This window comes from Hydra viridissima, unplaced genomic scaffold (genome assembly GCF_058129835.1).
Source record: "Hydra viridissima isolate aposymbiotic clone 2 unplaced genomic scaffold, HvirCarnegie_v1 scaffold_2, whole genome shotgun sequence".
NCBI classification, from domain to species: Eukaryota; Metazoa; Cnidaria; class Hydrozoa; order Anthoathecata; family Hydridae; genus Hydra; species Hydra viridissima.
In genome coordinates this window covers 10,158,156-10,171,927 of record NW_028324301.1, presented here as the reverse complement: position 1 = coordinate 10,171,927, position 13,772 = coordinate 10,158,156, and the positions used below count along the sequence as shown (strand labels likewise).

At 27.5% G+C, this 13,772-nt stretch overlaps 2 protein-coding genes across 5 annotated transcripts in view; both read right to left on the bottom strand.

Moving 5' to 3' along the window:
- Window positions 1-4,385, bottom strand: part of LOC145182731 (inositol polyphosphate-4-phosphatase type I A-like) — a 19,938-nt gene extending 15,553 nt beyond the window's left edge. For 2 of the 3 annotated variants that reach the window (XM_090080476.1, XM_090080477.1), the window contains exons 1-8: window positions 4,206-4,385; window positions 2,724-2,788; window positions 2,018-2,102; window positions 1,804-1,894; window positions 1,190-1,253; window positions 983-1,021; window positions 761-845; window positions 546-661 (exon numbers count right to left, since the gene is read on the bottom strand). In XM_090080476.1, the coding sequence (XP_089936602.1) occupies window positions 546-661; window positions 761-845; window positions 983-1,021; window positions 1,190-1,253; window positions 1,804-1,894; window positions 2,018-2,102; window positions 2,724-2,788; window positions 4,206-4,329 (669 nt within the window). In that variant the 5' untranslated portion in view covers window positions 4,330-4,385. Of the gene's footprint in view, window positions 1-545; window positions 662-760; window positions 846-982; window positions 1,022-1,189; window positions 1,254-1,803; window positions 1,895-2,017; window positions 2,103-2,723; window positions 2,789-3,526 lie in introns of all 3 variants that reach the window. The other variant, XM_090080478.1, reaches the window with a different exon arrangement.
- On the bottom strand, window positions 4,234-13,772 carry LOC145195238 (calcium uptake protein 3, mitochondrial-like). 2 transcript variants are annotated; one of them, XR_016450278.1, is made up of 15 exons: window positions 13,356-13,772; window positions 12,817-13,061; window positions 11,964-11,998; window positions 11,752-11,830; window positions 11,517-11,564; window positions 11,318-11,400; window positions 11,180-11,218; window positions 10,979-11,076; window positions 10,856-10,895; window positions 8,392-8,529; window positions 7,908-8,016; window positions 7,523-7,612; window positions 5,817-5,884; window positions 5,518-5,661; window positions 4,234-4,372 (listed from the first exon to the last, which is right to left on the bottom strand). XR_016450278.1 is itself a non-coding variant. In XM_090080479.1 (14 exons), the coding sequence occupies exons 1-14, from the start codon at window positions 13,511-13,513 to the stop codon at window positions 5,587-5,589; spliced, it is 1,305 nt and encodes a 434-aa protein (XP_089936605.1). In that variant the 5' UTR covers window positions 13,514-13,772; the 3' UTR covers window positions 5,411-5,586. The 2 variants fall into 2 exon arrangements, 1 of the variants encoding a protein (XP_089936605.1); XM_090080479.1 differs by lacking the exon at window positions 4,234-4,372 and having other exon boundaries at window positions 5,411-5,661.

Sequence of the window (13,772 nt, the reverse complement as noted above, 5' to 3'; positions counted from 1 at the left end):
TAGAATCAACTTCCAAACTAATGCTCAAAGAAATGGCAGTATTTGAGCTTACAAAAAAAATGAACTAGCAACTTAGATTTGTTGTACACAGCTTTGAAGTCAATCCAAGCAACAAGTGTGGAGGCTGAAAGGTCATTTTCTGCAAGTGGTCTATTTGTCACTAAACTAAGGTCAAGGTTAAATGATGAAACACTCAATGCTTTATGTTTTTTACATGCTTATTGTCTAAAGAAACGTAAAAATAACCATAAAAAGACTTATTTGTTTGCTGCTCAATTGTATTCAATGTACGTATATGACATTGTTGCTATATATATTTATGTTTTTGATGCTGTTGTTTCCCTGAAATATACATAATAAGAAGATACACTAGAAAACCAGAAAACCGGTTTTTAAAACATTGAAAATGGCAGTTTATTTGAAAAACCGGTTTTAGAAAAAACCTAAATATTTCCTTTCCCTAATATATATATATAGCTTTGTGTGTATACAGAGTGTGTGTATTGTACATGTGTGTATGTGTGTGTGTAAATATATATAAATACCTCACAAACTTCAGTTTGGGAATGCTTCACCCATTCAATAGAAGGAGGCTCCATTGTAAATAATTTCACCATTGTAGCAGGAGCTGTTTCACTGCTAGATGTCAGGTTTGTACAAGCTATTGATGATTAATTCTTAATGATTAAATATAATATCATATTAACTTTACATTTAAAAAAGAAGCCATATGCTATGGCTCCTTTCTTTATACTAATACCTATACACATTTCCATAATAATATTGTCATCCTGATTATCACTTGGTACAAATAAATTCTCTTTTTGATTGTCCATATCTGCAGCCTTACATAAAAAATGTTAAAAAATTTTAAAAACAATCACTCAGTTTGCAGATAAAAACATATTCAAGATTTTTTTTTCTCATCATAAATGAAATGCGGAAAATCAAACAAAAACTATTTTAAAGATTTTACACTTACTTTACATCCTAATCTTGGATGATAATCTGGCAAAGGATCCTTAAGGAACAAAATTATCTTTAAGTTTTACAATTAAACTTTTTGCATAGACAATAATTTGATAACTAACATAGACAAACATTTGAAATCCATCATTTAACAAATCAAAATATGCTATAGGCTGTTTGTATGCACAATGATAAATTATAAATGATTCCATATTCTTACCTGACCAGTTTTGGAAAGTATTTCATGCCGTAACTCAAGCATAGTTTTGTGTAACTTTTCATAGCTGAAAAAAATGTGAAAAAGTCTTCTTAAGAAATTTTAAACATTTGTTTCGAAAAAGTTAGAGATTTGAACTTAAGTTTAATTTTAAAAATTCTATGCTAATTAACCCATTCCAATCCAATCCAAACTAATTAATCTCAGGTAGTATTTAAAACAAAGCATTGAATACATTTAAGAGATTACAGATTTGGAAGTACATTTGAGATCGTTATATATATGACACTATTGACAAGAAGGAATCTGTATTTTAGCAAATTACAGAGGTATACAATGCTACAATGCATAATGCTCATGGTATGTTTTAATGAATAGATTGTTAATGCTAAATAATAGCACTGAAGGTAAGTACTCTCTGCATTTGAATCCAGTAGTCACTAATACATTCCACTTATTTCTCTTAATGGCCATGTTAGAATTAGGTTTTTGGGGTAACGTTTGCAGAACCTTTTTTTTTTTTTTTAAAGTTATTGCAACTTTAAAAATCTTGGGAGATTAAAATAGAAAACCAGAGATGAAATGTAATTTTTAAAAAAGAATAGAATTTTTAATACCTTGCAGATTTAAGAAACGCCAGCCATTCATCAAGATCTGCTTTAGATGTTGCACCAAATTCATACCTCTGCTCTTCAGGTTCATCAAACTCTGTAATGTAAGATATCATCAATCAGAAAGAGTTTAAGAAATTAAATACAAAGGTTAACTAAATTAATTACTAAAAACTATTACTATAGAAATCCCATAATATATCATAAATACAAGCCATACCAATTGTAAAACCATAGATTGAGCAAGAGGTATCTTCTACAATATTATATCTTTCTAATACTATTACACCTGAACATTCAGAGTTCTAAAAAAAGGTTAATTTTTTGCACTTATTCAAGATAAACTATTTTAAAATGAAAAATGTCTAAAATAATACTATTTTAGATAAACACTAAGAAAAATATGCGCAGAGCTTCGGCAAGAGTTTTCTATGGGTAAGTTAATAAAGAATTAACTCTTTTTATGAATTAAACTATTTTTAAAAAAATATTTCTGTCATGAAAATTTCATTAAGACTGTAAAAATTCTCCAAATAACGTTATTGAGAATTAATGAAATTGTGTATATTTAATAAATATTGTGCAAAATTTAGTACAAAAATTAATAAAAACAGACTTAGAAAACACATAAATAAATAAAATAATCCATTACCAGTCCAAAATAAACTCTATGATTTGGATGTGTTAATTAAAAAAGGCATGGGATACAGAGAGCTAACAGAGCTGATTTGCTTTTAAAAGCTTAATCAGCCACCATAAAATTTTTAATGGGAAAAGATGTGCTGTTGCTGGTATTCATCATAAAGATGCTACTACAATGATTTGAACACTAAAAATTAATTTATGATTCCTGAGATGATAAAAATAATTTATAGTACATGGGAGAAGAAGATTCTTCCTCTTTTTAAAAGATGAATGAAGTTTACCTTTTCCTTGTTTTTAAAATAGAATAGTAAATTGCCACGAAGTCTAACAAATCTTTCAGTGTAATCTACACACAGAGAAACAAGAAAATTATCCTTTTATACAACTATATTTATAGTAAAATATATATAGTAAAATATCAACCAAGCCTTTTAAATCAATTTATAACTTTAAAACGCCAATGTTACTTTACAGTGTCTGCAAATATTATGAGGCTTCTGAAATTTAGATATAATACAAATCAAAATGATATTTTTTTGAGTATTGTCAAAAGTTAAGATCATCTTTTCCTCTAACTATTAGGTTTAGTTTAGGTTTAGATTTCAGAAGCAAGAAATGTAAAATATTTTCATGGATAATTTGTTACATGCTAGCAATTTCATTACAAAAAGAAAACTTTAATCTATATTGAAATAGCTAGCACTGTATCTAACAGATCATTTATGAAAAAAGGAATTTTATTGATAACTTTGTTTTATTATTCTTTTTATCCAAATTCACAAACACATACATGAAACTAAAAATACAGGATAATCTCTATTATAGTAAAAGCCATGACCTACTTAAGTAAAAGGTTTCCTTAAAAGGACAAAAAATAGTGGGCCAGTTTTTGAATTTGATCTAATTTTTGAAAGTTTCTAATGGATTATAACAATGGTTAATGGAACATAAATAAATTTTATTTTTGTGTTTAAATATAACTGGTTAGATTAAAATACAAAAAAAAAATAATAAAATGCTAATAATAAGAAAAAAATCACTGATAATGAAGAGGGTTTCATAACTAAAGCAGTATTTAATTTACCTTCAAGTAGATTTATGTGACTGGTTGATCAAGTCTGCAAATAGAGATAAATGGAAACCATCTGAGTCCTCTGGATAAGGCATTTTAGAAGAAAAATATATTTCAGAAGAAAAATATATATGTAAAAAAAAAAGTAAACATAATATATGGGATTTTACAAAATACCCTACATCAACAACCAATACAGATAGGGAGTTATTTTTTAAGCCATCTTTACTTCCTTCTTTTATTCCATTGAGAAAAGTTTTTCTCATGCATTGTTGAATAAAAAAAAACATTTTTAAACAACAAGGTTCATTCTGTGGATGCAGAGAATAGATGGAGGTTACTCCTTTATTTTTATGTCAGACATGGGAAATATGGAGTAAACGTATGTTAAAAAATGAAAAGAGTTACTGTAATGTGCAAAAAAGTGAAAAGTTCAGCTAATAAGAGCATTTCTTTTATGTGTCTGAACATTTGAAGTCAGAAAAACAACATATTTATTCAATTATTACAAACATTTTTATAAAATTTGAGAATTCTTAAACAGAAAAAAAAAATTCAATATTTATTGTGTCACTGTAAAACTGTCCAATTATCCTTTGGATTTTTAAGCAGTAAACCATGTATTTAAGTAGGCCATGGCACTAGAGATTAAAAAAAAGTATTGTTTAAAGACCGCTCAAAGAAAACATACTTTCAACTTTATTAAAACGCTTGCTCTCTTTTTCTTTGAACCACAAGATACCCTCCTTAACAAATAGACTTGAACTCTGTACCGCAGTAACTGCTAAATCTTTGTTGTTGAAACGAAACGGCATCCTACTTCTTAGTTTGTTCAAACTGATTATTACTAATTAACATCTAAAAACAACCTGCAAAACATTTAAAACTAAATTGAGTATATTAACAACAGATAGTTGATAAACATCACTTATAATTATGCCTTTCTAGAAAAAAAAATTAATATTCAAATCTGGATAGAAAGTTGATAACTGGTACAAGTAGTTTAGTGACAAATTTCAAAGTAATGTTATAGACTTAGATTAGTAAAATTAAGAATGATCCCACATTCTTCAAAAAAAAAGTTTGCTTTAAAAATATTTGGTTTTTTTTTTTTTGGACAATGTGGACTTTTTTCTCTGTGTTCAAATAACAGTAAATAAGTTTAAATACCAAAAAAAAAGTTAATGAATGAACAACAACAACAAAAAAGGATTATTTATTATAACAATTTCTTTTTTGTTATTATTTTGTGATTAATCATTATTAACGTAATTCCTTCAAATTTAAAAAAAAATTTCTTTTGGTCTTAAAAGAAAAAATGGTGAACTTTATAATTTAGTTTTCAAAGTTGACTGCCTAACAGTTTGAATCAAGGCAGTTTTATATTTTGTACCAAAATAGTTAAAATGAATCTTTAATTCATAAGATTGGACATAAATTAAGGTGCTTGGTATAAAAAAAAAAATTACTTTATGCTAAAAATAAGTTTTAATTTTTGTTTGTAGATATTTTAATTTCATAACAAAATGACCAAAGAACTACTGGAATTTTGAAAGTATTATGTTTATCGTTTTAAGAAGAAAAACGCAACTTATTATGAAAAGTTGTTTTTCATGAATTAAAAAAAAAGGTATTTTTTGCATCCACTATATAACTGCAGACATTGTACATCAGCTATAAATAAAATTCTAAATATATAATACAAGAAATCTTAACAGTTGGATGAAAAACCCTACTAAAACTACTTTGCAACTCTTTTTAGTGGTATCATTAAGCCAGAAAAGAAAAAGCATTTTTATATTTTTGAAAAAATTATCAAATATAAATATACAACTCCTATATATATAATATAAAAATTAAAACAGTTTTAAGGAAAAATTCAATCGAAAGATATTTCAAGCCTAACTAAATTTCAATCTTTGTTTTTTTTCTTCATTAAAAAAGTTTTAAAAATTTTGAGCCTAAAAATAAAAGCATGAAAGAAAAATTACAATTAAAATTACATTTTCACTTGAAGAATTAAAGCTGCTACAAATGTCATGAATTACGCAATCCATTCTTGTAATATCTACTCAATCAAAGGGTTTCATCATTTCTTTCTTTAAACAGCTTTTAAAACCATCAAAGCCAGTTGGGTTGGGAAATTTCTACAAAAAAAAAAAAAATTTATTCAAAAATATATAAACCATGTATCACCTTTCTTTTAAATCATTACCCAAATATTACAAAAAAAAACTCCTGACCTTTTTTAACTCATTTTTCAATGAAATACATATCGATAAAAAAGTTTAATTAGACATACCCCAAAACCACGTTTTAAACGATCCTTCATTATTCCAATAAACTCATTTTGACTTAGCTTGCCATCCCCTATAAAAAGAAATTAAAAAATAAAAAAACTAAAGTAACACCTGATGACTAAAAAATGAGACAACTTTAAAATTGTTATTATAGCCATAGTTACATAGCTACCAAATTTAATTTAATTTAAAATAAATTTATAAACAACTATATGATATTTAAAAAAAAGTATTTATTGGTTTTCAATAACATCATTAAAAGCAATTCGACCTAGACGAACTGAAGTCATTGAGGCATAATGTTTTGCCACTTCCGGATCCATTTTGTAGAGACAATTCACGAAACGCCGTTGGAGTTGAGGAATGCTTGTTGCTTGCCAATTATCCTCGTAGACTAAGCGTTTTAACTGACCCCAAAAGTCCTTAATCGGTAGAGCTTCTGGTACATTGGGTGGATTTTTTACCTTTGGTAGGTATTTGATGCTATTGACATCGAGAAAAGAAACCACTTCATTTGCATAGTGCAAGCTAGCTAAATCTGGCCAGAACAAGTACTCTTCATTTTTATAATGTTCATCAATGAAGGGTATTAACCGCTTGCTGAGACATTCGATGTATGCTTGTTTGTTGATTGCCTGGCCACTTTCAAAAAACATTGGTTTTGAAGTCCCTTTGGGCGATATAATCAAAGAGACTAGCACCTTTTCCTCGTACTTCTTCTTTCTTTTGAATTTGACGTCGCTAGTTGTAGATGACATGTCGCTAGAATAGAAGCCATCGTTGCCAGCCAATGTTGTATTCGCATTTGTGAAATATGATTAGTCATCCAAGACAAAATCAAAATTCCTAAAATTGCGATATCTATGCCGACACAAAGGTTTGATTAGAGCTAGTTGGCTTTCACTTCGATGCAGAATCTTTTTCTTCTTGAAATATCTAATATTTGTCTTGTTTTTAAGAATTTTAGATATATACAATTGGTCACAATCGAGTCTTCGAGCTACTTGACGTTGTGAAACACCGTGATGATAATCAAATGCTTTTTTCAATTGGTCTATGTGCTTTTTGTCCATTTTTTTTGCCTTTGGACCGCTTCCTTTTTTTCGTTGATAGCCAAAATTATTGTCTACTCGTCCTAGAGCACGAAATATGGTCGCTTTCGATGATCCATCATCTAGGAGTCTTTTACTGTGAAGATTTTTGGCTTTTCCAGATGCGAATTTCTAAATTGGCAAATGCGTTTTCTTAGGTCTTCTTGCAAACTTGTTTTATACGGAGCCATTTTGATTAATATTTTAAAACTATATTATAATTTTAATAGAGTTTTAAATTCCCTATAAATATACTATTTTATTTCAATTGCATGATTATGAATAGCATACATAAATTGATTTAAATTTTGTCTCGTTTTTTAGTTATCAGGTGTTATAAAGATACAAAAATGTGGAAGCTGTTCATTATATTTACAAGCTTCTGACTTTATTACAACTTCATCACAACAACTTAATACAAACTGTTGTAACAAAATAATAAAACTAGAAATATAAGTATTAGGGCTTAATTATTGTAATTGAGGTAATAAATGAAATAATTTAGTAATAAATTATCAAAATCTTTAAGCATTTAATACTTAAAAAAAAGTTTTAAAATTGTGTTTTGATTCAAGAAAAATTTCAAGCTATATTAATCCTGATAAAAAATTGCTAACCATCTTCATCGAATAGATTAAATACAACATCTACTACATAAGGGTCAGGATCTTCGCCAGTTGTAACTTTGACTGTGCGTGTAAACAGTTCTAAAAAACAAATTCTAATTTGAAATGAACTCACTTTAAGTTTGAAGAATTAATAGAGAAAAATTTGAATCAAAAAGTTAGAACAGGGAATTTTTCAGATTTTTTTTATAAAACCGCAACTAAATAATTTGTACATGCATAAAATTAAAACATTAAGTGTTACAACAAAAAAATTAGAGAAAACATGCAAAGCTAATTTTAAACAGATGTTACATTAAAAAGATTAGAGAAAATATGCAAAACTAATTTTTGAAAGAGACAATGTCCAAAAGTTTCAAAACTAAAAAACACCTACCTTTATCAATTGGATGATTCATCATATTTGTCATGCTTACAACAATGACAAAGTCTTCAAAATTGCTTAAAAACTTATGGAATGATTTAAACTGATTCATTGAAATGCCCTGAAAAAGAAATTTTTTAAGCTTTTAACATATGCAATCAAAACAATTTGTTGTCATAAGGAATTGCATTGTTTAAACAGATAAAATTGTATAAAAAAGGGAGGTTTCCAAATCCACAACTTCTTAAGAAAGCTTGATTAAAAGTGGAAATTGCAAACTAAGTTATATTATCTCATCATATAATCTCATAAACATTATGATTATGAACATGATCAAATCACACTGTTTTTATGACAAACACCATCACATCAATATCAACAATAATAACATAAAAAAGGTAATTAGGAAATTCTTCAATATCTATCATTGAATATTTCAAACTATAATATTAGGAACCATCACTTCTAAAATGCATTATAGCAAGTTAAACCTTACTTTTACAAGTTGGATTCTTGATTCAAGTCGAGTGATATACTGAGAATATTCAGCAGATGTGAGGGTAGTATTGCGAAGAAGAATTTTTGCAAACTCAATCTCTGATATCCGCTTTACACCTTTTGAGTATTCATTAAACTATGATAAAAATTTAATTAAATGTCAAAAACATTATTTATAGCTTATTGTATAATCTATTTTTTAAACTTTCAAAGAAATGACATTTCCTTTTTCTATAAATGTTGGAGTGGTTGTTAAAAGAGCTTTTAAGAATTTATATCACTAAATTTATTTTGGGGCTCTATCTCCAATTTCTCCCATATTTTTGTGGTTGACCAGAAATTGGAAGAGGTTAGTCTCCTTTAACCAAATTATCTGTTATATTTTAAAATAATAATCTTTTCTATATTATTTTGAAATATTTTGTCTTCAAAGATCATCAACACTTGTTTCACTGATTCTATACCTGCTAGCTAAACAAAGTTCTTCTTTTATCTAAAGATCAATAAATTTTGATCTTAGTAACAAGATCATTCAAGGGTATGCAATGATAATTGGATGTTATCTAACAACTTTAAGTCAGGTGTTATTAGTTAGATGAAGAGTTTATTTTAAATCACATTTGACATGAATAACCAAAATTAGTCTCATTAAGGTTAGACTCTTTTTTTAAGGCAAATACTCCTATGATTACAAAGTTGGTATAAAAAAGTCTTAAAACTCAGTGATGTTAATGCTAAAATCAGCTGACTGAGAAAAGCAAGTAGTCTGAGACAGTCAAAATAATTAGCAAGTGCATCTACCAAGGATGTTATTAGCATTGAGACCAAGAGTAGTGTAATGATGATATTAATGGGACAATAATCTTTAATGAGGGGAGCAAAAACTCCACATCAGCCCCTAAAACCCATCACTGCAAGCTTAAAGGAATACTAGCATCAATACCACATGACACTATTTACATAGCTTAAAATGGGATAAGGAAGAGAATTTATAAAACTCTGTATGCAATTTTAAAAAATCTAGATTTACAATTCTCATCGTTCAATGTCTTATACAAAATTTTTGATTTTTAGGTTCCAAAACCTTTCCCATAAGTTACGCCATAACAAGAAAAAGTTACTTTGCACTTAAAAGCCTCTGAAAAAATCAAGGTTCTGCACAAGCAGAATAGTATAAATTAAAATTATTCAGATTATTAAAGGTTACAATTTGAAAATTTTTTAATTTTTTAAAGATGAATTAAGGTTAGGGGTGCTCCTTCAAACTTATTATTTTGTTTTTAAAGTTAGCATAAATTGATTGTGAATTCAAAAAGGAATTTTTGTCAAAACCATTTTTTTTAAAGTTCAACTTGCAAAAAATATTTGAAAAAAATTTAGATTTTGGTTGCAAAAATTTTTGTGAATCGCTTTTCACCACCGCAGGCCAATAAAATTTCAACAGTCATATAGGAAGCAGTTGGTGACATATCAAAGGTATCAGAACTGTATTCATCTACAGATAAATCCAGGCATAAAGTTGCAAGGCAAACCACAACAAATTTTGAGAATTAATGGTTTATCCAAAACTATAAGCAATTTCTTTGAATTTCAAGTAATCGTTTTTGCTAAACAAGCACTTAGTACAGGAAGGATTGTCATTTTAATGGGAACTTACAATGAGGTTAATTATTGACGTACCTTCTTATGGATAGGTCAAACTTTTGATTACATCTTTACAGACTTGTTGAAGCCATGGACATGTAAACGAACAATTGGCTTTAAATATAGGGCATCTATTGACTGCAAGCATAACCATTCATCAAAAATATAGTATGCCCCTTTAATGGACTGCTTTCTATCACCATGTAAGTGAGAACTTTAATGCAACTCCCTTTAACACCACTCTCTTTTAAGATATTAGGAGCATTTAGAGCTCCTTAAGACTTGTCCATCAGATTGACTATCCCAATTATTCCCATCAACTGAGATTTCAAAGGCCTTTGTTGAACATTTCAAAGATAGTACATTATAGCTTATTCTGAAAATAGAAATTTGCATAGATGATTATCTTGAATTTTTCATACTTAAGGGACATGATGGATGGCAAAGTTCATCTACTCTATTAAAACCTGTCATTTCAAGGAACAGATTCATGGTTTTCCACCAGCTACAAATTAATAATTTGAGAGAACTTGTCAATTTTGCTACACTGATATATATCATCTAGTTGATCACATATAACTCAGCTGTAGATGCACAATGAAATGATCTTTAATGTTTTCAACCACTATAATGCTAATTTTTATAATCACTATATGCAGATAATCTCAAAGGGCAAAATTAAGGTATAGTACCCAGATCTTTGGTACATGCGGATATGATCAAATTTCAAATTATTTTGCCACATAAACAAATAATCATTGGATATTTGGAACATGAACCAGTATATATTACAGTACCATAATAAAATATAAACTTACTTCTAGCTCTAAAACTTCAGTTTGCAAATCATCCATGAACCTGGAATGAATAAATGGTGGCTATCATACTGATGCATATATAAATCATATAATAAATAATACTGAACCAAAAAAAATACATACTTAAAAAATCTATCAAATGTGACAACTTGATCCCCTTTTTTTCCAAACAGATGTAAAAGCAATGTTGTTTGCCGTAACTCTGTAATCTCATTTTTTTGCTAAAAAATATTGCGAACCAATAAATTTAGATCATAAAAACTTCTCAGTAAATATCAGATTGGATAAAAATTAATTTTGATATTTTTTAAAAAGGAATCTTACCAAATGATTGTGGGAAGACTTGTCAATCATTTTAACAATCTAAAGTTTATACAAGTAAGGTATATGAATGGTAAAAATACAAACAGCTAAATCAAATAAAAAAGAAACTCTATTTTTCTTAATATTAACTTAGTATACCTTTTGAAATTCTTCAAGGGTAATTTCTTTGTCATCATTAACATCAATCATTTTCATGGCTATACTCAAACCAGCATATGACTCTTTAAAAAATATAGTAGAAAAATGAAATTTAATGTCATTTATGACAAAAAAAAAATTTAATGAAATTGTAATTGATTTTTAAGAATTAAATACTATAAAAAAGTATTTGACTTACTTGTTAAAATTGTGACAAGAAAAATATACTCTGAATAGGTGATAATTCCTATGGAACAAATTTTTGGTTTTTGAAAAGTACTAACACTGTCATGCTAATAGCACTACTATGCTTTGAAAGTAAATAGAACAGAAATAGGAGTGCTCAAAATATCATTTAAAAAATATTTTCTTGATATATCAAACTGACTAAATTTAAACTTATAATAAATCTGTAAAATATCATAAATAATAACCATTCTGATCCAAATCTCTGAAGAAATTAGGAGATCCTTTTGAAATCCCTGGAGTATTTCTATTCAGTGCTTTGATGTCCTAAAAAAAAAAGATCTTTTAAATCTTTTTTTAAACACTATGCTAAAAAAAAAACATTGTTTAATCTCTATTCACTTTTATAAACTATATAATTTACTTCATAATTTGATAATGATATAATGAATCTTAGCACCTTTTCTGTTAAGCGAATCTTTGAACTTCTTGAAACTAAAAAAAGATTAAGAGATTATATGGTAAAAAAAAAAGCCACATTGTGTGGCTTGTTGTAATAAATGAGTTACTCATTTGGAATAATTTGAAAACTAATGAAAAATGTATTGAAAAATATCAAATACTTCAGTTAAAAGTATTTGATATTTTTAACTAAAGTAATTGATGTTTCAGCTAAAATTATTGCCATTTCCAAAACATTTTTAAAAGCATATTCAGAATGCTTTAATCCATCCTAAAAATCCTAATGAAAGCAAAAAGCATCAGGATTGTGAATTTAATAGCACTTTCATTTTTTGTTTTTTAAATAACGTGATACTGTATGTTACTGAGACTGTTATACATTAATTTTATGTTTAAATACAATATATTATCTAATTTATAAAATTTTTGCTTTTGATAAACCTAATTCTACAAAATTATATTGAAAAATAGGTGTATGATGATGTCATGTAGAATGTCATATACTTGTCTTTAACGTAAAAAAAATCCTCATCATGTAATCAGTTGTATATACATTCAAACGTATTTTTTCTTTTGGATATTATAACACATTTTTTTACACACTTCTAAACAAGTTGTTAAATGATACTTTGCATCCAAATTGAATATATATTTATTTTAATATTTCATTTTACAGTAATAACAATTTGAAATTTTTTATGTAATTAATTAAATTTTAACAAAAATATACTGATTTTTTTTTTATTTTACTCTCTTTCTTTAATTTTAGCATTTAAAAAAAACCTAAACATTTTCTTTAATTTTAGCCAATAAAAAATATTAAACATGATTTAATAAAGAAATAAAATTACGCTTTGGTTTATTCTCCATCAGAGATTCAATAAAATCAAAAGGAGTCATAACAACTTGGCCTTTGTATTCACATGAAGCAAACTCATTGAATCGACTTTCTCTGCGAGACATTCCAATGGTATTTTTTTGATCATCAACCTTAGACTGTGCTTGTATTGTACTTATGTTACAGTTACCACTTATCAATATCCAAGTTAAACCAGCTGAGCCAATAACAAAGTACCGATAAAAAAAATCTCCATGTCTAGAAGAAAATTTCTTATACAAGTAAATAAAACACCTTTAATCTTGTGTAAAGTAATTTAGGTAGAATTGCACTACTTGATCTTATATGAATATACATGTATTTTATTGCAATGCATACCATTTATCACTGTATAGCATGAAAAACACGTTTGCATACATACATACATACATACACACACACATACACACACACACACACACACACACACACACACACACACACACACACACACACACACACACACAAACACACACACACACATCTAAGTAAATATAAATGTGTCGTAAATACCGTTGAAAAGCAAATCTCAATAATGCTGGTGTATTTTCGCTGGCTTTGATGGCATTGGTAAACGTTTTATGAACAACAAATGGTATACTTTTTAAAAAGTTTTTGTTCTTTAAGTAAGTAAAAAGATTTGTTGACAGTCGATGCGCAGCCATCTTCATATTAAAGTCAATGTTACCAAAAATTTTTGAATGCAAATTCGGCAAATAGGAAAATGTTTTTATTATTTCATCTAAGTATTTATTTTTTGATTATTTGATCTACCTTCTTTAACTTTGTTAAATCGGTTTGCTGTTTTAAAAAAATTTAAGTATGAAGGCTTCCTGTATTATAGCAATGTAGTGTTCAGTTATGTGTTAAATTCAGCTTAGAAATCTTAATTCGAATAATATCGTATATAACGCTTGTAAATTTGTTAAT

Excerpts from the sequence above, each read along its gene's own strand:
- LOC145195238 (XM_090080479.1), bottom strand. The coding sequence starts at position 13,513 with ATGAAGATGGCTGCGCATCGACTGTCAACAAATCTTTTTACTTACTTA. Across the intron at positions 11,831-11,963 it reads AGATTCGCTTAACAGAAAAG|GACATCAAAGCACTGAATAG; the intron begins GTGCTAAGATTC and ends TTTTTTTTTTAG. Across the intron at positions 5,662-5,816 it reads GTTTAAAACGTGGTTTTGGG|AAATTTCCCAACCCAACTGG; the intron begins GTATGTCTAATT and ends TTTTTTTTGTAG.